The sequence below is a fragment of the Thermobia domestica genome, chromosome 11 (assembly GCF_964235325.1).
Source record: "Thermobia domestica chromosome 11, izTheDome1.hap1.1, whole genome shotgun sequence".
Classification (NCBI taxonomy): Eukaryota; Metazoa; Arthropoda; class Insecta; order Zygentoma; family Lepismatidae; genus Thermobia; species Thermobia domestica.
In genome coordinates this window covers 230,117,938-230,144,780 of record NC_137464.1, presented here as the reverse complement: position 1 = coordinate 230,144,780, position 26,843 = coordinate 230,117,938, and the positions used below count along the sequence as shown (strand labels likewise).

The 26,843-nt window shown below is 36.2% G+C and overlaps 1 protein-coding gene across 1 annotated transcript in view; it reads right to left on the bottom strand.

Annotated features, from left to right (window-relative positions):
• LOC145665485 (glycine receptor subunit alpha-2-like) overlaps positions 1 to 26,843 on the bottom strand; it is a 229,088-nt gene that overhangs the window by 49,017 nt on the left and 153,228 nt on the right. Inside the window, exons 3-4 of the mRNA XM_081732794.1 lie at positions 15,162 to 15,229; positions 4,292 to 4,524 (exon numbers count right to left, since the gene is read on the bottom strand). Coding sequence (XP_081588920.1) covers positions 4,292 to 4,524; positions 15,162 to 15,229 — 301 coding nt within the window. The remainder of the gene's footprint in view (positions 1 to 4,291; positions 4,525 to 15,161; positions 15,230 to 26,843) is intronic.

Genomic DNA, 26,843 nt, shown 5'->3' with positions numbered 1-26,843 from the left:
AAGTGATCCTAGTATCAATCTATATCAACTTTAGCTGCCATCTGGAAAGAATCTATGCAACTATTTGATAGATTAGTAGATCTAATCTATGATTCTTTAATTGCAACGTTGCCACATAGTGCAATTCGTGTCTCCAGATAAGGTCCTGACAAAAAATTTCAAAACCCTGTTTCAATATGTGCGCTATCCAAAACTACATGTTTCAGAATTCTCAGGTACTCACGGAACAATTTTTATAGAAGGAGTTTGGCGTACTTACCAAATGTCTCTACAATTTTTTTTGCAGAAGACCACAGGATTGTGAAATTTGGATATTTGTATAGGGCACATATTAGTTCCTAAGTGAAGTCTTGATACGATTACGGTAAGTTAATAGTTTTGGAGCTATAGGTCTTTAAAGTTTTTTTTTCATATTTTCGGCAGTCTATAACTCCGAAAGAAAGCATTTGTGCACCCAGGTTGGTCTATACCTTTTATCTTCTCTTGGTGTCAAGGAATCATCTACCAAGCGTTGTCGGTGTTGTTTTGAAACACCCTATATATATATATATATATATATATATATATATATATATATATATATATATATATATATATATATATATATATATATTCTATAAATCAGGTTTTCAGTCAAAATCAAGTGAAAAACATTTCACTTGCTTATTCTTGGAATACCAATATCGAGTCCAAATGATTTAAACCCTCAGAAATATTATAATATTTATTTATTTATTTTGTATATTACTGTTACGCACACACATGAAATACCATGATTTGTTCTTTTATTTTCCCAGATATTTCTTTTAAAATTCTATTTTTTAAAATTACATTCCTTATTTTGGAAAGCAAAATGTTGATGATAATGCTTTTAGCTTTACGTTTTCTCTGACGTGTCTCCGTTTCTTACCGCGCAAGAATCAAGATTTAGGATCAAAAATAGTTGAAATAGGAAAATAGGGAAAGTGCATCCTGTTTGACAAGGTTTGTTATAAAATACAAGTAAAAAGATGTGTAGGGAGATAAGATTATCCCATTTCTGACAGCAGCCAGTGTTACCTCCCGCAACTATTTGTTCTTCCGAAACATATGATCAGTTTGTCAACTAACATAACTTCAAAGATATGCACTCTCCACTTTATTAGATGAAAGATCTTTTCTCATTACGTAATTTGTTTCCCTCCCCTACCAAATTTTGAAGATCAGTGAGGAACAATGGTGTGAATGAATCCGATATCTGCATCTCCACGAACAGGAAAAGAAACCCTGCTTATGTGCTTTCCAACGCTGTCATATTTCCTTGTAAAAAGTAATATTAATGAACTATAAGAGCTAGATTAAAAATAAAAAAAGTTAACATGTAGTATTGGAGTAGGTTAACACCTGGAGAAATTTTGAACTGCATAAAACAAATAGTTTTCATAATACTTTGGAAAGAAGTTCACCATGTTATTATATAGGGATTGATTATCTCAGCTGAAAACGTTAGACACGGCCTTAAACAAAGTAAAAGACCATAGGGCCTACTTTATGAAGGCATTGAGTATTTATTATAAAAATAAAAATGAAAATTAATAAATAGAGTGGTGCCCTCCCACCCTCATGTCCATGACGCAACCCCCCCCCCCTCAATTGTCTATCCGTAGGTGTTCTTCCAGGAAAAAAAATCTTTTCGATTAATTTTTACACTCCCTCAAAGATATTTATATTTATTTTTAACCCCCCCCCAAATATTTCAATGACGCACTTTGCGTCATAGCCCCCCTTGTGAGCACCCCTGATAAATATACACTGTACAGTAATTTACCTGATAAGACAGACCTCAGAAAAATACTTGAATGGGTCTGCGCGTGTTTTTTTTTTTTTTCATCCTGCTAGGGTGTGACCAGTGATGCCAACTTGTGGGGAAAATCCCATATCGTGGGAGTTTTTGACCTTATTTTCGTGGAAAGGGATAATAAGCAGCATATATGGGATTTTTCGAGAAGATCGAAATTTACGGTTTATTCATTTAGATATTGCAAAAATTGACTAACACAGAGAAATTTTTATTTTTTTAATATTATAGCATACTTTTAATTAGTATAACGTGGGAAATTCACACCTAAAATGGGATTTTTTTGCCTCTCGACATGGGATTTCATATTGTTTCAGGTTGGCATCACTGGGTGTGACCGAGTTATCTTGTGCCGAGTTTTAGGGGCCATACTGTGCATGTTGCAACAAGCTGGACATATAGCAATGTAAATCTTTTTTAAAGAGAAGAAGAAAAGAAAAGAAAAAGAAGGAAAGATAAGGAAAATGCAACGTAGATTTAACCACTGCTTTCGTGGTAACACACAAAGATAGAATGAAACAACAATTAAATGATATACTTTTAAATTTTGTGTAGTCCATGGTTGCCCACCTTTTCAAGGAAAAATATTGGGACACTTTGTCACCTTTCCGTAGGTAACCCCGTGTAACGTAGTCACTACCACTCTCAATTTTGTTATGAGAGCGGCAGGTTCGATTCTCGATCGGGACACTCGGTCTTTAAGGTGTAACAGCTTTCTTAGGCTAGGTATCCTGACTGAGATTTCCGTGAGATTTTCTTACTCACACCACCTAACATAAAAGGTCTCAGGTAGCTTTCTTTCTTCCTCATTCCTCTCTTCCTTCCCTACTTCCTCGGACAGTGTGATCCCAAATAGACGCCATCCCTTATATCTATGTGACGGGTTAAAATGGCCATAGATGCCGAAAGCTCAGGCATATAATTTCTAATCCTAATCCTAATCTCCCCAAAGCAAAATGTAGGAACATTTTATGCAGCTGTGATGACTGGAGGATTCTAACAGCGCTATTTTCCCCATAATAATGTTAATAAGTCTTTCTATATTGAAGAGCGAATCATACCTAGAGTCTATCTAATTGATAAAAGAAAAGTGATACAATTTAAATCATATAGGCTTTATAAAATGTATAATAAAAATCAGTGGCGTATTTAGGATTTTGTTTCGGTGGGGCTATGCATAAAACGGGGAAGCAAGGTGGCAATTGCCCACCTGAGTGTGAGAATTAAATATATTTTAATGTATGCATAAATTGAGGTTTTAATAGCAAGAATTGCAGACTGGTGAATTTTATGGAATATGATACACACAAAAATTTAGCACTGAATCTAACATTTTATTCTATTCATAGAAGAAAAAGGAAGCATCCTCTTGGGCTACCTAATTTCCCGGGCTACTTATTCCCCCTTCATGATTTTGTTTTTAAATTTAAACATTGACCTTTCTTTATAACTAAACGATGTAAATATTCCTTTGCTATAATAACTAGAATCCCGTTATGTTGATATCCGTGCAAGTTGATGTGGAACACCAGTTTCGCCTACCAGCTCCTCTTAGGTTTGGTGTTACTGACGACGGCCGACTTGAATCACGATTAACAACGGTCGAAAGTATGATAGCAGAAACGATAAAAAGTAACAACTAAGAAAAAGAAACAGAAGAGTAGAATGAACGAAAAAAAGAAAAAAGAACGCGGTTCTTATATGGAATGAAATTTGACAAATACAGTATTGTTTCTAAACAAAGAGAATAAGATAATGGAGAATCATTGAAATTTTTGGAAATAGTAAGAAGGATTATTGTTGTAAGTGGAATGCGAAAAACTAACAAATTTATTTCGGGGGCTTGAGCCCGATAGCCCCCTAAATACGCCACTGATAAAAATGCGGCCAATTTGAATAGTATGTAGCCTATTTGTAGGCTTATACTGCCATGTGCCTAAATTCTTGCAAAGTAAAAACTAAAAATAGCTAAGTATCCGAATACTTTTTTTTTTCTTTTAGAAACAGTACTGTTTGTTGTTATTGCTTCTGTTGGTGCTATTCCCAAGTCTATTACTGTTGCTGGTTGTAACATTTGAATCTGATCACTCGTTGCTGCTAGAAGTTCATTTTCACCAACTACAATACAAGATGAACTTAGCCGTTGTGTTACCAGGCACATTGCTACCTAACTGGTCCTATTGTGAGGTTTCCTCTTATTTGGAAGGCTAGGTACAATCATGTATCAACTAAGTTCCAATGATATTAATAATAGTTACCAACACCTCGTCAATGGATATGAAATGTGTGATATTTAAAAGCCACGACAGAGTCAGATCTAAGCGCTTAACGTTTTCTCCAAAATCGGGATTGTCCGCTCGACAAAATTGGGTCAAGTGGCAACCCTAGTATAGTCTTGTATTTCAATCTGTAAACTGCAAACTATTTTTAAAAGCTACGTATTTTGTTACTAACCCCATTGCCAAAGATACTGTTTTATCCCCTGAGAGCATGAGATACTGCAAGTCAATCGAGCCTTGTTGAGTGGTAAGTTCTCTCAAATTCTTCACGTAAAAGTCTGGAATCCAAAATTTCTCTGCATCCTCTTTTTCAAGTGCATATCTTCTTTTCTTATCTATCAAATCTACAGTAATACTGAGCCTTGGTTCTTTCCATGAGAGAGTCGGTACCATATTCATGTAAATTTCCTGCAATATAACAAGTATTTTTTAATATGATTTCAAGACATGTTTTGTCATAAAGACAGGTAAAATAAGCAATGTGTTACAAAGTAAAGGAGTTTAGTTTGTCAATGTGTGGTCAGCGTCTTGGGGGCGCTGGATTGATTGTAGAAAACCATTTCTCATTGTCTATTACCATTTTTAATCTAAGAGCGATTAACTCTAAAATCGAAAGTGATTATTTATGCGATTCTGGCTTGAATAGAAGATTAAGAAGAAAGATGGATCTATTTTTAGAATGCTTAATTGACCTCTCTACAACGATAACGTTGTATATAATATTAGCAATCTGTGCCAGCTTATAGAAAGGGATCAGAAGCGAATTATTTGAGCAGTATTATGTATAAAGAAAAGAAAGACACATAGAGATTTCGAGATTTTATTTTGTAATCGTTAACTAAAAAGAGAGTTGTTGCTATAGCAACGTCGTAAAAAAAAATTGTACATGTACGTAGACATCTTGTCGAGTAAATAAGTGTGTGTATAAAGGTGTAGACATCTTGTTGTATATGCAGAAAGTTGATTATGTACGCTTCTCATGGTTAAGTATTAAAAACCAGCTAAGAAAGTGTTAAAACGTTTGAATTATCTTGAAGATTATTTGGTTAAGGACCAGGAAGAATTATTTAGGTTTCCTTACACTCTAACCCCCTCCAAAAAAAAAAAAAAAAAAACAATTCTCGCTATCAAATATCGTTCCTGCTATATGGGCTCGGTGGCTCAGTGGTAGAGGTCTTACGCTTTCAGTCTCTGTTTCGATCCCCGGCCAAGTAAGTTTGTGATGAACAATATCGTATCCATGGGTTTTTCTCGAGGTACTCATGTTTCCTCCCACTTTTTCATTCCACCAATTCTTCAAGGCCTATCATCATTCACTTGCCTTGATCATCTTTCGTAAGCTAAAAAGGACATAATCGTGACATATTAAACTGAAATATTCAATTTCATTTCATTTCATTCTTTCTATACGTAGATCAATATTGACACCGGAATTTGTACAAAGTTTCTGTTACTTTCGTCTTTAGTAGAGCTGACACCGTACGGGTTCAACCAAATATATCCAGCCTGGATCAAACATTTCATGATGGTAAACTATCACCTCCTATGTATCAGTTTGTGAATACTATGGTCAGTAAACATTTTTGTCCTAAATTATATGTAAATTCCCTTCGTGGTTATGTGGTTAGCGTATCCGCCTTTGATGTGGAAGATTTGGTTCGATTCTGGGTAGGATCTCATGTTCGTTCAAATCCTATGTTAAGTTATAGGTCCACGTCTCATATACGCCGCGCTGCTGAAAGGGACGCTAAACTTAAAATTCAAGCAACCAGCCTAATTATACATCAAATAAGAATAAAACAATGAACGGCTTTTTTTCTTACGATTATACGTAATTGAATATCATTGGAGTTTAGCGTCTCCTTCAACACCGAGGTTATATCATGTAGACCTACACGTTAATATGGAATCAGAACTAGTGTTTCCCACGAGACAAGACGAGACGAGATGATAAAAAGTTGGTATCGTTTCGCAGATTTTTTGTCGAATTCTCGTCGTTGTCTCACTTCTCGAAGAATTCTTTCTTTTCTCGTGGCTAAGCGGTTAATGTACGCGCCTTTGGCGTGGGAGACCCAGGTTCGACCCCCGGTGGGAGCTCATGTGGTTCAGATTCCACGTTAATCAGTAGGTTCCGTCTCATTTAGCGTCGCTGCTGAAAGAACGTTACACTCAAAATGAAAATTGTCTCCATTCTTTGAAGCCCCTTTCTTGCCTCGTCTTGTTTCGTAAATTTCTGTAGAAAAATGTTGCCCTGATTTTCCTCTTAATTTTATATATAAGTTATCCAAATCCTTCTGCGTCACAAGAAGTTCACGAAGAATGTGTTATCACAACATTTAAACTATATTTATTACTGAAATATATTGTGTCAAGACTTGCGTATCTTTGCATAGCTTTTATCAATAACTGAAAACTACAGCTAGCAAAACTCAGTGTGGTACTTCCGTGTTAATTTCTATGATGGAAAAAAAAAAAAAAAAAAAAACTAAATTCTTTGATCTGGTAATAGATGTGTTTATAACTTTGATTTCATTCATTTGTTTTAATAAAGGTAGTTTAATATTCTTGTAAGTGCCAACGGCGCTGATTTCTCTGTAACTTTGGGAGGAAGGGGCCCATTCAGATGTGTGTTTGGTTGCAGGAGGCATATATGAGGATTATAAGACAAATTGAATTCAAATTGTGCCAAATATTGTATATTTTCAAATACAATGCGGGGAAACACGTGAAAATTGGAGTCCCGGTGCCCCCTCCCCCCAGGATCGGCGAACTTGTAAAAGGTCTAGTTTATGTAGGTCTACGTCTCATATACAAGGGCGCCGAGGGGGACCGGGCCCCCCAAAGCTCATGTGGGCCCCCTACTATATTTGTAATTATACAATATTTGGCATAATTTGAGTGCAATTATTCTTAAAATCTTCAAATATATATATATATTCCTTCTGCTTTGAATGGGCCTCCCCAAATTTACAGAGAAACCGGCGCCCTTGCTCATATAGCTTTGGTGGTGAGAAAAACCCAGCAAATTAGTTATGGCAGTCGAAAATTACCTTAGTTAATAATAATAATAATAATAATAATAATAATAATAATAATAATAATAATAATAATAATAATAATAATAATAATAATAATAATAATAATAATAATAATAATAATAACTTCTTGACAATCCTACTGAAATCATTGCAGTACTTCTCGAGTTACAGACCTAAGAACGCGTAACCAGATTTAGAGGTAATAACTTTATGTTCACTATCGACTAAAACAACTGCTGTCAATATTAATGTTGATTGCTGAATAAAAAGAGCATAAGGCAAAAACTATTTACCAAAAACCTTGAACTATGATTTTCCCATTAATGCCTTTTTACTTCTACACAAACGCGCAAATCTCTTTATGTATCATATACGACGGCTAACGATATACTGTATATCTAGAGCATTTTAATGGAAGTCTCTGATACCTTTTATTGGCCCACGCAATTGCTTTCCTTTTATAATAAAACGATGCCCATAACAAGGGTCAGGATTTTTATGTGTAAGCCTTTTTTCTTCTAGAGTAATAGGCTAAATCAAAAAATGAAATCTTTAAATTTTACGTCTCACGGTTATGCCGGTTAGACTAAAGGAGACGGTGATAATGAGAAATGATTGAAATGGTGGAATGAAGAAAGTGGGAGGAAACTGGAAAACCCCGAGAGAACCCACGAGCACGATGTTTGTCCACCACAAAGTCCACACGACGCGAGCTGGGAGCGCACCAGGGAACCCAAGCACTAGAGGTCAACGCTGTACCACTGAGCCACACCGCGCCCCCTAGTAATAAAGATCTGTCATAAAGTACCCAATGTACCAAATGCAGGTGCATCATTTGAGGTGGGCAGGTAAAAAATTGCTCCCTTGAGTTTGAGAATTAAAAAAAAAATTGTATACTAATGTACTAAGAAAAAAACTTGGAGCTCTTGTATTAGTGAACATCTCCCCCACCCTTCGTGGCAAAATCTGAAATGACGCTTACGTTACTGCCTAATGTTTCTTCCAAAAGGGAATAGACGTAATTTTGATCCTCTTTCCTTACTCTTTTTAAACACTTTATCTCTTTTCCGCTCTTAATCTATTTTAATGAACTTTTCTTCGTTTTTCTCTTCTTTTCATTACTACTATACCGGGGGGGGGGGGGGAAATCAGACCAGCGTCTCCACCATGTGCAGGTGGTTGCTAGGCTTTGTAACTTCGGGGGAAAATTAAGAAAAATTTGGAAATTTAGAGCTAACAAGCAGGGGCGGATCCAGGACCGACTTCTGGGGGAGGGGTTGTCATAATGCTACTTTTAAGGGCTCCAAACTCTGGGATGGATTTTATTTATATATGAAAACAATAAAGTTTCTTCTTCTGGGGGGATCGACCCCCCCCTGGAATCGCCCGTGCTAACAAGCCTATCTTATGATTTTGTAAAATAAACGTTTAGAGCAAAGATATTGTGATTGAGTCTTGGGATACTTTGAGTAATGAGATTTAATACTTTTATAGAACACAAATTGTGGTGCTAGAAGAGAGTAGTGTTGCCACGAGACGAGATAGAACCCTTTTAGACGAGATAGACTACTTGTCTCGTCTCGTGTCTCGAAAATGAAAATGCTGGCGGGAATGGCCAAGATTGAAATTGCCAGTGGTCATATAGATTGCAAAAGGAAAATCTCCTTTCTAAGAAAACATGTTGAAAAACCTTCATAGAAAAGTGTCCTCTGTCATTGAATGACACAATCGTGATAGATGAGCTTCCAAGAATATCGCCCTTAATGTCTTGTCCCCACTTCCCCTTGGTGTAAACTGGGGAATTCTCATTTTTTTTAATTTCTGGCTGGAATGATGCCAAACAAAATCAAAGACAGGGAAGATTTTTACAAGGTCAAGAAACCGAACTACCACCACCATCTATTCAATTCGAAAACTGGGTAAGGTCTACACTCATTACAGGCTGTAGTTGAAAGTTCTGGCTGAGATGGCGGAAGATAACAGAACAGACTACACTTGTCTTTATTCTCTGGTGGCGGTATTCTTTTTGCTATATGAACCGAAAACGGCAATTGAAGTATGTCATCTTGCAACTAAAATTTTGTTTTCTCTCTCTCTCTCTCTCTCTCTCACACACACACATATATACATACATATAAAAACACACTTTTACCATTTTACCAATCGGTCGCTTATTATACAGTAGTCATGTTGTAAAATTCACCTCTTCGTTTGGAAGGCGGGTGAAGGACAAAGAAAACAAAGATATTATCGACGAACCCTTCAAATTGTTTGCTTTCAGCAAATTTATGATACTAACAATAGCACTGGAGTTGAAGAGGTTTTACAGGGGGGCCCTTCGTTTTGTTACGCGGAAATGTTTGATCTGACCAGAGTGCGAAATTGCCCTCTGCTTCCATGTTGTGAGGAGGGGAATACTTCCCTTTCCTAGCGAATAATATTCATTAGGACCTGAATTATCTTCAGAAATGGTTTCTTACAGGGTGTAAAGAACATTTGGTATAATATTCATGGAACTCCGTTGAAAACAGAAAATATCATGAAAATTCAAACATTGAAGAACATAATTAACAGAAAAGAAATAGGATACCCAAACCATATTTTTAAACCTGCTATAAAATGTATATCCTATATTTTTACTAATTCCTTACTCCCATGAAAGTATCCTGGGGAGGATATTCTCTCCAATTTTTTCAGACTGAAATCTTTTTACCCCGTACGATTTCGCCCCCTGACAAAATACGAAAAAACAAATGCTGTTAAAATCCATACACATGACCCTTCCGGGACTCAACCCGGGTCCTTCAAGCCGATGGTCTATCACCGCAGACCACTCGGCTTGGTATGAAGATGTACGTTGTATGATTGCGAATAGAGCACGACAATATAAGAAACTTTAATCCAAAATGGCCACCCAAAAATCAACTTTTTTTAGACCACTAGCTAATCTGGGTGTACTGTCATGACTTTGTTACACAAACGGGGCAACCACCATATAGTGGCACACACTCCGCTATTATGGAAACAGATTTGTACCATGGAGATGAAGACTGGCCCCAAGCATTCTTTCGTCCGATGTGTCGTTCAGCTCCCATTACTATGGCACTTTAAGTAGAGCTTACTATGCAGTAACATAAAATTTAAATCAAATACTTTCCATTACTCAATAAAATTATTTGGTTCCGAGGTTTTTTTTAAAAAAATAATTGCAACAAATCTAAACATGCTAAAATGGAAAGTAGTTTTTGGATTGGTGTGGTTAACACTGTGAAACCTAAAGGCTGGAATATATGAAATCAAAGTGTACACACATCTCTCTCTCTCTCTCTATATATATATATATATATATATATATATATATATATATATATATATATATATATATATATATATATAAACGCTATAAAGCAAGTGGGCTGATAGTATACGATAGTGTCGGGGATGGTGACACCTTTACATCGAACTTTGCTTGTCGTGTAAACATTATTTGACATTAGTGTCTTCATCTTCGACGTACCTATGAGCAATTTACTGTATATTCGTGTATTGAAACTGGTGAAACAAATTTCAATGTTTCAGAATGTACAAAAAAATGCCAGAGTCGAGAAGCCTCAGACAACTAACAGTAGAAATATATTATCTTGTAAACTATTTGTCCTTGCCTTGTGAGCTTATTTGATTTTATTTTTAAGACCTTTAGGCAACTTTGGCCCACCCCGAATGGATGATGATGGGAAAATTAGTGGAATGAAGAAAGTGGTAGGATACTAGACAACTTCGAGAAAACACACACATTCGAAAAATGAAATGAAATGAAACCTTTGAGTTTTACGTCCCATGGTTATGCCGGTTAGACTAAAGGAGACTTTGATGATGAGTAATGAATGAAATGGTGGAATGAATAAAGTGGGAGGAAACTTGAGCACCCCGAGAAACCCCACGCACATGGTGTTTGTCCACCACAAAGTTCACTTGGCGAGGGCTATGATCGAACCCGAGACCTCAAGCACCAGAGGTGAACGCTTTACCACTGAGCCATTGACAATCTGCTTGATTGATAAGATATTAGATTGATAAGAGATTGATAAGATTGATTAGATATTGATAAGATATTTAAAGTCTGATAAGATATTTTTTGGTCAGTTTTGAAATACTCAGCAAGAAGTATCATCTCTCTGTCACCATACAACATCTTTTCCATATCGACCATGTTAGTTGGCAATGTCGACTCATGGAGAACAGAAACTTCACGCATTCGATAGGGAATCTTGTGAATAAATTATCAATTAAAGCCTGATAAACTGATGATTTCTTATTTGTTTATAAATTTAATTTTTGTAATTACACATGAAGGTTTGATGCCAGTCCCAAGTTCCCTCCCCCGTCTAGAAAGCGAAAGGGAACGAGGTTCCTGGAAAGTGTTCATAGGTGAATGGAATTTCCCTCCTTTTTCCTGTTCAATTACCACATTACTGTTTGCCCTGTGCCAAATTACGATGAATTTCAATTAAATTATCATCGATACTTTTGAGTGGAACAAAGGATGAAATTTGAAACTTCCAAATCAAGGTAAGTAGACGAACGTAAAGGATAAAATAGTGTAAAATTTTCCATATAATTATGCGTACAATCCAAACTTAAAATTTCCGTGTAATTAATCTTACAGTACAAATTTTATGCCTATTTTTCTCACAACTTTATGGGTTGATTGTCCTGTGCTGTAAGCGCTCCATATAATAAACATAAGCTTCAACAATTATTATAGTAGAAGGCAATGGATATATTAAGCCAAACACTGTATTTTTTGATTCTGATTTTTTTCTTATTTAACATCGATCATTTTCGATCATTTTTACAAACCAACTCATTACCAATTTTCCATGTATAGAAAGTGCCTCCCCTTCCCAATAAAGGAGAATTTTAAAAACTGCTAGGATGTTTATTTTCAATAAACAGTTAATACACTGAATTTCAGCTCCGTAAGTTTAACGGCTTGCGAAATACTCATTTTGTTTCGCAAAAATTCGGATCCTCACTACCTCCTTAGGATATTATGCATTATAATAAAAGCAATATAACATCCCAGTTTGGATTAAGGCCTAATAACTATATACCAAAAGGAATTTCATTTGACTTTGCAATTTGACCGTGATGATCAGGCACACATAGTTACATTCATTTTTTCATATAATAATTTATGTATTACAGTGATTCAAAAATGTATTTTTTCCAGTAGTTAGCTCTAAAAACTCACAGGTCTCGAAAGCTAAATTGTAGTGTAAGTCCTATTGCTATTATTACTATTAAAATATCAATATCCAAAAGTGCGTGAAGTTCTTTTTTCACTTGGTTGGATTTATTCATCTCAGGTAAGTAGACAGAAATAAATGGGAAAGGAAGGGAAATTAATGTCTTGAAAGTAAAACGAAGAAAAATTTACATTCTTCAGAATATTCTGTCTACAATGCAGTGAGCAGAGTGGGTCGGTAGATCATACTGAGCCGGTGGGTCACAGTGGGTCATGGTAGGTGGTAGGTCACAGTGGGTCACGGTGGGTGGTGGGTCGCAGTGGGTCATGGTGGGTGGTGGGTCACAGTGGGTCACATGCTGTTGACCCACGACCCACTGATCCACTCAGAAAACTTGACCCACTTGACCCACTCCATCTCTGTTCTTGTCTTGTGTGTTCTGGGTAATAACTTAGTTGTATCTTGATTAGCATGGTGCAGCCTGCTAGATTTTACTTTCGTTCCCATGGTATGCTGCTATATTTTTTACGAGACAAAACGAGACGAGATGGGACAGAACCTCTCGAGACGAGACGGGACGAGCACATTCTTTCGAGACGAGACGAGACAGCCGGAAGTCTCGTCTCGTCTCGTGGCAACACTAGAAGAGAGAGAGAGAATGGCGTTTCTTAAGGAAATAGATAAGATTTACACACTATCTGTTGGACTTGATTACTTTCTATTGATAATTTTTTTAGTGTATTTACGTTTACTTTAGTACTTACGGAGTTCGGGCTATGGACTGCCAAGCGGCTTTGAGCAAAATTCGCAGTAAAGGCAACACAATTAAATGAAACTTAACGCGTGAAATAACTTTGAATACGAATACTTTTTAATGACAATATTATTGTTGCAATTTCTAAAATAGTACGTAACTTAAATTTGGGCAAAATTTATGCGCCAAAAATTGTATATCACGGAGTGTCTTTTTTTTTACGTTCTAGTTGTCGTTGAAGGTTTTTTTTTTATTTAGGCGACGGTTTTGTGGTTTTCTTTAAAGGCATAAGTCACTGAATTTTTTATTTATTAAATTAGAGGCTGATAAAGTGCCGTTTGTGTATATCGACGTCATAAAAGATTATATTAAGAATGCGAATAAAGGGAATCAATCAGTAAGTTTATTCATTAAGGAATATAAGGAAAAGATTTTTTTCTGTCTGAAAATGGGAATGAACTATGAGTCGTATTGAATAAATGAAAATTTAAAAGATAAATTAATATCGTTCAGATTTAAGATAATCCAATGTCTATTACACCCAATTGATAATGTTTGTTGTTTTTGAATAACTTTAGTCTATTATGTCACGCATCTAACGCCCTTTTATTATTATGAGAAAAACAGAGTATAACTCTCTAAAGTTGCAGAGAACAGGGAGTTATACTCAAACAGAGTATAACACTCTAAAGTTGCAGGGAACAGGGAGTTACACTCAAACAGAATATAACTCCCTAAAGTTGAAGGAATCAGAGAGCTACACACAAGGTATAACTCTTTAAGGTTGCAGGGAACAGAGAGCTACACTCAATGTATAACTCTTTAAAATTGTACGGAACAGAGAGCTACACTCAAACAGAGTGTAACTCTCTAAAGTTGCATTGTACATAGAACTACACCCAAACAGAATATAACTCTAGTTGTAGGGAACAGAGTTACACTCAAACAGACTATAACTCTCTAAAGTTGCATGGATGGAACTATATTAAAATTTACCTAATCACGCTGAAGTTTGTTAGAAAAAAATACTGATAACTTTTGTTGCCGAGTGTGCTATAGAATAATCGAAAGTACTTGAGAACTTTATTCAAGAGTGGCAAATGTTCTCAAGTATTACTGCGTTCTTTCTTCTGCACGTTTGAAATAGAGTTCATCTGAAGACTCACCCCTTTTCTCCATTCTAGTCAATCCTCAGAAAACTCTGAAACACGAGTTTAATTATATTAAATGAGAAATGTCTAAATGCCAAATTATATGTACCTATCCTTAAGGGGTTGCAAGATATGGATATCTTATTTTAATACTTGGAATCCTCACTACTTCTCCTCCTCCATTCACGTGAAATTCACTCCTTAAAAAAAAAAAAAAAAAAAAAAAAAAACTCCTTCCTTTCTGTTATCTTACGTCACAAATTCGATGTATTTTCCGAACTTCAAGTTTCTAGCTTAAGCTAGTGTTCATAGTTTGAGGGAAGTTTCCCTAAGATACGGAAATTTTGTAGATAAATTTAGCAAAAAGGGATTTTTTTCAAACAAACTTGAAAATCCAGGGAAATTCTCGCGCTGACTGATTGACCAATATAAATCCTTAAATTTTTCTTTGTTATTCAGAAATCAACCAATACAATAGCAATTGTGTGTATGTGTGTGTTCAAAGTAACATAATTTGCACCCGTTTTTGGCTGAGCATATTTGTACTTTTTAGTAAAAGATTAAGGAAAAAGTTAACAAAAATAGAAGCAAAAAAAAAAAAAAAAAAAAAAAATGAACGAAACAAACGTGGTTTGCACTTCCTTTAAAGTAGCTAAATTAATCTTATCACATACCTTCTGTCATAGATATTGGATACTCGCCAAACTAGGGAAAATTTTACAAGAAAAGGGAAACTTTCTGATGGAACCTACGAACACTGGCTTAAGCAGTAAGACGTAGCGGTTGATCAGTCAGTCAGTCAGGACTTTTCGTTTTATACTGAGAGTTGAAAGAAGGAAAAAAAAAAACTTACCCTCTGGAAGTCATCTACAGCATTAATGTTCTCTATCAAAACGGTTATGGAAATCTCTAATGGTTCATCTGCAAAATTAAGAACAATTAGATTCATACAGCGCTGGAAGTAAATTTAGGTAAAAGAAAATCTCTAATGATTTACTATTGTTATTTTATTTTTTTTTTTAATATCATAGGAACAATATCAGAATTTGCGCTTTTTGACCTCTAGCAAAAGTAGGTTATACATCTTACATGCCCTTTTAACAATAACTTTGATGGAACGAGTCGATCAATTTCAATTTAGTTCTCGAGGACTCGTATACTTTTCTGTACAGCACTACAAACTGTATTCCGATTAGACAATTTGTGAGAACAATTTTAAGCAATACAGCAATTTTTATAATTTTTTTGTATCTCAAGAACGGTTTGATATATCGAATTGCTGTAAACGCCATTTTAATCTTCCTGTCTATTGAAAACCATTTAAATAATTGTATCTAATACTTATCTAAGCACTTCATATATATATATATATATATATATATATATATATATATATATATATATATATATATATAGTGGGTCAAATTAGTCCGTACACAAGAGATTAGTAATTTCAAAATGCTATAATATCTTAAAATAAATAAATAATAAAACTCAATTACATTGGCTGAATTTGTTCGTGCATACTTGTAATGCGTACACATTATAGTGATAGTATTGAGTATACTTATAGTATATCTGATGATTTAAGTTAAATTGCTGAAAATTGAGGTCCAAAAAGTTTCCGTACACGGCACACATATACAAAAGAAGGAAACAAAATACACACCAAACAGCGTTTACGGTGATTAGAGATGACAGTACCATTCTCTACTAGTGATGAAGTACTATTTCAGTCACATCTGGGGAAGGGAGACCTACAGAGGCAGTAAAACGACAAGTCAAAATGGAAGTGCCAATTCCAATATGAGAACTAATAGTAAAATTGAGACAAGATGGTAAGTCTCTTAGAAACATAGCAGAGACAGTAAAGAAATCACATTCTACAGTATAATATATTCTAAATAGGTATATTGTAACAAATATTTGCAAAGATCGACCGCGCAGTGGCCGTCCAACAAAGCTGAAGGATAATCATAAACGTGTTTTGTTTCTTCTTTTTAAGAACTATCGGAAATGAACCCAAAACAAATGCTCCAAAACCAGGGACGGCGCTAGAAAAGTTTGATGGGGTGAGCGGAAAAAGGCGGACCTAGATGCTGGGTGAGCGGACAATGAAAATAAGAACTGGGAAATATAGACATTTTTTTGGACAATAATTAAGTTTCAATCTTTAAACTCTTTAGTTAGCTAAGGCTCAGACTGAAATAGGGGAGGGACAAGGATGTGGAAAACAGCTGTCTTGGCCTTATAGAAGCAGGTACAATTCCGGCATTCGCCTGGTGGGACTGAAGAAATGCATGACTTAGATGGGCTGCGGGAGTTCGTGGCTATATGCTCGACCTACCGAATTCCGCGTAGCAGACACACTAACTATACTTCCAGTTTTTTTTTTTTTTTTTTTTTTTTTTTTTTTTTTTTTTAACAATAATAACGGTGTGTACTGTGTAGTCGATGAACTTCAACACAGCTTTACCTTCTCTCCCTCCAAGAATGCATAGAAATAAAAGAAGGTTCAAACAACACAGACTAACAGATAATACTCTACCTTTCGTTAATACCATAAAATATACAATAAGTAAGTAAAGTAAAACAAGAATAGGATTTAGGATTTAGATTTCTGGGCTTTCGGCATCTAAGGCCATTTAGCCCTTCACGTTTTGAGGGATGACGTCCCTCGGCGAGCACACAATCCGAGGAAAGGGAAGGAAGAAAGGATGGGAAAGGAAGGAAGCGGCCTGGGACCTATAAGTTAGGTACCACCCCGGCATTTGCCTGGTGTGAATGAGGAAAACCCAGGAAAACCTCATTCAGGGTGGCTGGCCTGAAAAAGCTTTTGACACTTTTTCGACCGAGTGCCCCCACCGGGAATCGAACCCGGGACCGCTCGCACAAAACAAGAATAAAATAGGCTATTGTAAACATTTTTATCTTTGAAGCATTATTTACGAAAAAGCAAGAGACAAAAAATATAAATCATTTATATTTTCTCTCGTATATCTTTAAATTTGTGCACATTAGATTTTTTGACGTAATCTCTATATGCAACAACAAAGATCTATGTTACTAAAAGAATAGGGAAATTCGACAGCCTAATTGTTTGATCATACCTTACACAGAAATCTTTGAAATTGAAACTCAAGTTGAAAAAAAAAAGTAAAACAATTATAAATTGGATAAAGAAATAAATAGCAATTAACAAAACTTCATCATGATCCACAGACAACAATGCATTTTAAACTATGAAGGGCTGATCACATGGTACGAACAAGCTTACAATAAACTTTTATACCTGCACTTTAATGGAGTACATTGCGTTGATTGTTATGTCCAAACTTGAATAATTTTACCACATTCTCTACAGCAGTAGTCATTACAAGTTTTCTTTCTACTGGAAGGAAACAAAGATCGCTTGGGCTACAGTTTGCCATTCGATTTCTTAGATATGTTTTAACTCTTCTAAGACACGAAAAAGAACGTTCACATGGTGAACTAGATACAGGAATGGTGACAGCAATTACGGCTAATTTGTGAATTTCATGAAAAGCAGTAAACTGAGAAACGGAGGTAATTTTGCATTGCTTTTCCTCTTCATAACGTTTCAAAATTTTCGGGAGAAGTTTCATCTCCACCTCTACACTATCGACATCACATCCATAATGACGTGCAAGTGGTTCAATTTTCTCAAATGAGAGGAAATGGAGAGGAAATGTTCACTTTTAGGGTGAAGACTGCTTATTCCAGTGTAAATTGGCGTTCAGCTGTATCCGAAATTATGTTTGTAAATAAAATCATTGTTCATTGCAGAGTTAAACAGGGTTCTAGAATCTATTACATTACAATCAATAGTAGGCCTAATACCTATTACTTTTGAAGTACAGGATGTCACCTTCATTATTCTACTTCTGTTGGGGTGAGCGGATGGGTGGGCAAGGCCATTCATCGGGTGGGCTGTTGCCCACCTCCGCCCACCCTTAGTGCCGTCCCTGTCCAAAACTCACCAATATGCTTGAAACTGACTATGGTGTACAAGTGGTTCCTGAAACAGTTCGTATTGTCATCAGAAAAGCAGGCTACAACGGTCGCTTAACCAGAAAGACACCATATGTTAGTAAAGCAAACGCCAAGAGACGTGTAGAGTTCGCGAAAGATCTTCTGGAGAAGCCAATTAACTTCTGGAACTCTGTTTTATTTCGTGATGAGAGCAAGTTCAACATTCATGCATCCGATGGAAGAGTTATTGTGTGGAGGAACCCAAATACGCACATTGAACCAAAGCATCTGTGTCCTACTGTGAAGCATGGTGGTGGTGGTGTTCTCGTTTGGGAGTGCATGAGTGCAGCTGGAGTAGGAAATTCGGATTTTATCGAAGGTATAATGGACCAACATGTTTACCTGAACATTCTGAAAGAGAATCTCCACGACAATGCAAAGAAACTGAATAGGGAGCCTCTTTTCTATTCTAGCAAGATAACAGCCCTAAATATAGTGCACGAAAAGTGAAAGAGTGGTTGTTGTATAATGTGCCAAACAACTTCATACTCTTCCACAATCTCCTCACTGTAATCCCATTGAGCATCTGTGGGATGAATTTGGGAGGCGCATTAGGAAACACAATATTAAAAACAAGGATCAGTTGAAAAATGCATTACGTGAAAAATGCATACCCCCTGGAACTACATCAAAATTGATCATTGCAATGCAGAAACGAATGCGAGAAATACTTAAGACCAAAGGAGGAACAATTGATCACTAATTGCGATGGAAACGCAACATGATGCCCTTATTTACATGTATTTCTTTATGTGTACGGAAACTTTTTTGATTTGTAATATGGTCAGTATTTTGTGTGTATTTGATTTTCTTCTGTACTATATATTCCAAATGTTTTATTTTCTTATGTATATGCTTATTATGGAGTCCTTTACAGGAAACTCATATAAATTGTCATTTCCTTTTTGTACTTTGTAAGGTATACTACAATACATAACCGGAAAACATCTGTACGGAAACTTTTTTGACCCACTGTATATATATATACATATATATATATATAAGTCCTTTGAAGAAAGTCAAATTGTGAATTCCTTGTAACTTTGTTCCCACTTGTTCCAAATAAGTCATATAATGACCGTAATATTGGAGACTAAAGTGCTTTGGATATGCCTTGCCCCGTTTGTCCCACTTGCATTATTACTGTTGTAGTGGGTGGACATAAAGTCTCTCCCTGATAACAAACGTTAATAACAAAAAAACTAACAATGATAGAAGCATTCGCTTTGCGGCAAATAATAGGAAAACTCAAAAAGTATTTTTTTTTTATCTGGTTTAGAAAATTTCCACATACGCTCCATTAGTTGCCCATCAGGCACGTAGCCAGGATTTCGTAATAGGGGGGGTCCGAGACATGAAATACTGTGGTTGTCACACCAGAGTTCGATTATTCTAAACTCTTTTATTGGTAACATATATTGGTTCGTTTAGTCTGGATTTCGTAATGGGAGGGGGGCAATGTGACATGAAATATTGTGATTATCACACCAGGAGCTTGATCAATCAGCCAGTTTACTATTTTACTAGCAACACATATTGGTTTGTTAGGACAAGAAAATGAGGACATGTTAGTAAGTATTTTAGTAGCAAACTATGAAGAAATCTCGAGTAAAAGAATATTAAAAACATTTTAAAAGATTTTACAATATCTACATTTCTTCTTCTGTTCATTCAAATATTACAATTTTCCTTTCATTATGACCTCAACTATTTAGAAAAAAAGTACGTATCCAATAAAGTAAAATATTTTACAATATTCTGCGTTCCTTTCTCTGTTGAATCAAATGTTAACAAAACTTGCTTTCCACATAACTTTTTTGTTTCTATTATTCCGTCAACTACTGTCTGTTCCAAATGACAAGTTAAAGGAGCAGTTGAAAACTGTTTCTGAAATAACATGTTTGATCTACAAAGAAGCGATAAGGAAAGAATATTTTTATTTTTCGCTTTTTATTTTAACTCTCATTCTTCCTATTTCTCGTTTCTTTTTGTTTCATTCTTCATTATTTTTTTAAATATCTTGTCTTGAAAGGGGGGGGGTCCGGACCCCCCGGACCCACCCCTTGGCTACGTGCCTGTGCCCATGCGATGTCAGATACGAAACTTGCGTGTCGGGGAAGGTCTTGTTGTGTTAACGCATGAACAATCTGCACCTTATATGTGTAGAACTTCAAGCGTTTGTGCATTTTTTTTTTTTTTTTTTTTTTTTAACACAGATGACTTCGGGATGTCCACTTCACGTGATACGTAACGCAAAGATTTCCGTGGGCTCCGCAACACGAACAGCTTCCACATGTTCCTCACTAACACTCGGTCTACGACTTCTATCACGATCTAAAACATTTCCTGTTGCAATAAACTTGCTATAACATTCCTTTATGCTCTTAATATCTGATGGCTGCTTTCCATACTCCAGGCCTGTCCATGAATTGGCTCCCGGAGCCAAAGCGTGAGCGGGCACGAGCGAAGATAACAACAGGTGAGCACAGGTGCTGCTAGCTTCGCTTCTTCCACTGCATCCGATAAGTGTTGCCAACCGCACATGATGGCAAAAAAAACCTATGGCCAAGCCTGGCCAGAAATTCGCACGATGATAAGCATTGAGCAGACGCAAGCGTGAAATGTGCAAATGTGCTCTCCCCCTCCCCATTTCGAAAGCAGTGACGCGAAAACACTGCAGGAAATAAAATTGGTACGTTTTTTGGTTGAGGAAGACGCATGATAGAGGTTACAGTTAGCGTTGAAGTAACTAACAAATGAACAAGAAAGAAAGAAAGAAAGAAACTAATATTAAACATGTCATCTTACAGACGTAAAAACGACTGCAAAAATCGGAAACGAATTGTTTCAGACCTTTTTAGCTTGCTTACACAATTCGTGACGTTGTATTACATTAGCACTCGGTCTGTAATTTGTCATTCGCTTCACGTTTGCTAAGTTGTAAACGCCTTTCGTTGCTAGATTGATAGGAGAACGACGGGAGGTTGAAAATAATAATAATAATAATAATAATAATAATAATAATAATAATAATAATAATAATAATAATAATAATAATAATAATAATAATAATAATAATAATAATATTATTATTATTATTATTATTATTATTATTATTATTATTATTATTATTATTATTATTATTATTATTATTATTATTATTCGGACCAAAGAGGGATGAAAATGGGGATTGGAGGAAATTCATAACTAGGAATTGCATAGTTTATACCGCTCACCTAACATTATTAGGGTTATGAAGTGTAGAAGGCTCAGGTGGGCAGGCCATGTAGCCAGAATGGAAGAAATTAGAAACGCTTTCATAATTTTAACTGAAAACCCAATTGGAAGAAGACCACTAGGAAGACCTAGGCGTAGATGGGAAGACAATATTAAGATGGATCTTGCAGAAATAAGAGTACAGAGTAGAAACTGGATCCAGTTGGCTAAGGACATAAGTTAGTGGAAATATTTTGTAAACGCGGCATTGAACCTTCGGGTTCCATAGACCATAGAGTTAGTTAGTTATTATTATCTAAAAGAAATGTTCAAGTGTTGTTAAGAGACAATTACACAGAAGAACCGAGTTTCGACCAAACACTAATTTGCCGGAAGGAAATTCCAGTGCAGTCCAGCCTACTTTAAGCGTTATCCGTGCAACCCACGTTTCATGTTCAAGACATTGGGAATAATTGTTCGTATCATTCAGTTGGAACGTTTCCTTTCGAATTTACGCTATTACAGTAGACCTACGCTATTACAGAAGGCCTACAACATTGTGACTTTCAAAATCAGTCAGTAACTATCGAAGAAAGACAAGCGTGTAGCTTCAGTCGTTGAAATGATTTAACATTCTTTTTCACTTTTAACAAGCCACCGGCAAGCAACCAGCCAGGGACAATACATTTTTCCTCATTAAAAAGACATTCCTTGTTAAAAAAAAAAAAAAAAAAACTAATTGCAGTCACTAACGGTCACACTTAAAAATGGAAAATCTCTTTGGCTCTCTTAATATTTTGTTTGATTCTTTGCGATCAAAGTAACTTTAAAAGTGGAGTAAGAAATACTATTCTTCCTATTGATAGTGTAATAGTGGCTTCTAATCTCCACAACCAACCCCTTGCTAAGCCTATTCGTACACACATACATGCATAAGCTAATTTTCTGGAGATATACTTAGATAATTACAAACAAGTGCTACAGTTTTTTTTCTTATCAACAGATTATCTCTTTTCCTAAAAAGCGAAACAACATAATATAACAAACCCACACTCGGATATAACAAACCCACATCCCTCTTTAACAAAAGGAAAGAAAAAAGAAGAAAAGGAACGTACATAGTTTATCATTTGATTGCTGTTACAAGTTTGTATTGTCTATAGTTAACGGTTACCACATTGTAAAAAAAACACTTTACACTAAATGGCAATCAGTTACCATACATACTTTTTTTTTGGTAAGCTAGTGATTACCGCCAAGGTTGACAACACTTCCGCTCCTCTAAGGACAAAACCCGAAGATCCACGAAGCACGAACAATGGTATTTGCTCGTAGAATGCTCGTGAGCGTTCACGAGGAGAGTTTCCACTATCTGCTCGCCGTGGGCAGGGCTGCCATACTCCCTCCTGAATGTTTATTGAACTGTGATGGGAGATTTTGTTTCATGATACCACAACACACACTTCGTTTTCTGCTGTGCTGACGCCATTCTCAAATAAATGACTGTCGAGTAGCGGTTAGCTGCAGTAGATGGCAGCACAGGTAATGGTAAAATCTTGAAGTATCATACAGAAAACAAACGATGTTTTTAGACTGCATGCTTCTATCATTCTTTGTTTTCTCGTTATTAATGTTTGTTACGAGGGAGAGACTTATGTCCACCCTGTAGAATCCTCCAAAAATTTAGTTATTTTTCGCTGTTTGTGATACTGTAGTGTCCTTAATTTGCATTACTACATAACAGGTATGCTACTGTAAGTAAGTTTGTAAGTTTATTGGATTAAAATGTACATTTGAAATATGTATGGTAATAACCTAGAGTAGTGTCATTTGAAAAAATACAACTTTATGTTCAATTGGCAACACTGTTAATCAGGTTGTGATGGAGTGTGTCAGACAATGTCCACGTGTCGATATTTGCTTGGTACGAATTTTCAGCGTTTTGTATCTAATAGTTTAAGAGTTACAAGGGAGTATCAAGGGGTAAATGGTCCACCTTGAATATACGTTTGAAGATTCCTTGATTTGGGAAACATCTGTCATAATAATTCATGAACCAGGGGTGTCCCCAAGGGAGTGATACCCTTCTTATCCCACAGAGCACATCACAGCCAGTGGACGTACATATTAGATCCAGAACGTCCAGTTTTAGTACATTGACTTATGCGTAACATCCATTGGTGGTCCATATTACGCTCGGCAATGGATATCCACATTCTGAACTTGAGTGGACGGTCCATTGGATGTCCATATTACGTTCAGAAGTGAATATCCATTTTCTGGACTTCAGTGGATGGTCCATTGGATGTCAATATTTAATCCACGAATGAAACGTCCACGGAGCTACATGATCTGGATAAAAAAGGGACGTACGGAAAACAACATTCAATTGTTAGTGACGGCACATGCGCAGATCCTTGCACAGTGCACTCTCAGCAAGTTTGAATTCAGTGGTTGAAAAGCGTAAAAATTTAAGTGATATTAATACTTTTAGTTCTATGTTGGATTGAAGAAGGAAGAGAGAATAGGAACTGCGAAAAAGGTAAGATATGATGAGTGATTTGTTTATATAGATTTATTCCGGTGCACAATTTATTATGCAACTGAAAGTTTATGTGTATGTGGACAAAAGTAACTCATTATCAATTATAGGCTGGGGTAACGTAGATGGGCACATGGGAATTGGTAATATATATATATCAGTGAATTCACATGGTGAAGGGTGCAATAACACCCTCATATAAGATACTAGTGAGGTTCGTTCCTTCTGTACCAAAGCTCAGGACTCAATTCGACATTACTCGAGAAGACGGTTCTACCAAATTTTAGATTTCTTACATTCCCAGGTTAGATTAGAGTTTTGTATTTCTTTTAGCCGAGCATGCACAAAATGAGGAGCTCAATTACTACTTGCAGATTGACTTCAGGAGGGCTCAGTATGGGTTAACTACTGTATCGCCGGACCAATTTTAGAAAATTTACCAGATAAATTGGAGAGTTTCTTTTGGTTCGTGAGTAAAAGTAAGTTGAGGGTGATAGTTACCAAAATACTTATCGTTAGTTATTTTTGATATTGTAAGCTACACTATATATATGGGGGGCGGAAGGGGAAGGTTCTAGATTACTGGTCCCCCATGCAGATTAGTAGCTGGGTGTGTTTCTTTCTGTACTAAAGAGTATACATTTAACTTATACAGTATTGCCGAGCGAGCGTTAGCGAGTGAAGGCGGGTTAGAGCCCCGCAGGGCACGTTGTTTTCTGTCTTTATTACTGCTCAATGGGAAGGGGGGCCAGTAATCTAGAACCTTGCCGGGCGGAAGGGACTGTTTGGCGGTATATTTGTTATGATTTTTGGGAAAGGCAATGCGTAAATGACAAGGTTGTGTCATATCGTGATTGAGTGTTATGAAGTTATACAAAAATGAGTGTCAGTTGTCGAAATTGTGTGAAAGGCATGGTCTACTAAACAGGCAAAATGTTTATTGTGACTAGTGTAAACAAATTGAAGCTACAGAAAAGAAGAGGAACATTTAACCAAACCTAATCGAGTATAATCTAATTTAGTACATTTTGGTACTTTTTTGGATTGCATGTAGTACCTCCCCCAAAGCTGTCAACACATAAGGCGTGCATTTTATGAAATGAACTGTTAGATGAAATTGTTTTTCCACTATCCTCGTTTATGCGTATACTCATCGCCGCTGACGCGCCTGCTCCCTACGGACGCTGTTTCTGCTCTCCTGTTTTGACTCGGTTAGATGGCATTCGTGCTTTTTACTGGCCACGTAGCACAAATTAGTCAGTGTTTTATGGACTAGCTTTTATGCCATACGTTCACATCGTATTTCGAACATTAATCATTATCAAGTGAGCCAGGCCAATATCTAGTATTTTGGGTGAGAAACTAAATAATATTCCTTTTCTTATTTCCGTATTCTGGCAATACAGCAGTAATACCATAAGTATAAATACATTGCGGATGTGAGCTCCTCCGTGGCTAAGCAGTTGGCGTGCGAGACCCGAGTTCGATTACCGGCGAGAGCTCAGGTGGTTCGGATTCCACGTTAATCAGTAAGTTTACGTCTTATATACCCTTTTCCGTATAGATTTTTTATCGTGTATTTAAGTATCAGCGCTTTGCCAAGAAACAGAAATGTCAGTTAATAAATGAACGTAAAAGGTCTATAGCATCATTTTTTTTTTTTTTTTGGATCGTAATAGTAAAGTTTATTATTTACAGTATCCTTTATATTTATTAAGTTGAAATAATTACTAGCAAATGCTAGCAGCAGGCCCGTATCCAGGGGGTCTAGGGGGGCCGGGCCCCCCTAAATTTTTGCTGGCCCCCTTTAAAAGTTTTACGATACGCTTAGATATGAACTATAATATGGTTGGATCAGGCCCCCCCTAACTTCAGCCGCCCCCCCTAAATTTTTGGGCTGGCTACCGGCCTGGCTAGCAGTGATATTTTTTCTTCGTTACATCTGCCACAGGTGGATAGAAGAAATGTCATTGGTTAAAGATTTTAGCTCTCAGATTTCTAGAAGCTGGGAGTAGGAGATGTAGAAGCGTCTTTTCTTCGAATATCGGGGTTGGATTAACACGTACAATGTAACTGTAGAAATTTTCAGTTTTAAAGTTTCGGCGTAAAAGGTATATCGACCAGATGAGGTTGAGTGGAAATTTGTCGCAATTCGGCGTGTAAGTAAAGACGGATAGTGTAATGACATCTATGCGTATTGATATCTTGCGAAACTTCATAAATACGTCCATATATTATTTAGTAACGTTATTATATTATATATTTACAATATTTCCAATAACGAGGAAGATTTAGTAAGGAAAACGTAATACAGGTTAACACATCCTATGTTTTTTTTTCATTATTTCGGTATTTTCCAGTTTTTTTTTTTTTTTTTTGTACTTTATTTTCATTCGAATTAAGTACTTTCTTCCTACTTTGTTTTCGTGTGAGAGGAAATTTTCATCTCCTTGTATACTTCATGGCGTTTGTCATGGTTCCTTCGGGGCAGAGCGGTTTGATGTGGAGGGACATGTGTGTGAGCTCACAGTAAGAAAGTTTAACGTTATTTTCCATCACCGATGGACTTGTACTAATAACTATCCGATTTAATTTTAAGCTTTCCTCCGGACATGTAATTTATTCCTATTTACTTAGTTCACCTTTTGATTAGAGTAATTTCTATTATTTAAATTTTCTTAAACTGGATTTTTTTTTAATTTTCCTTTTTATTATCTTTGCTTA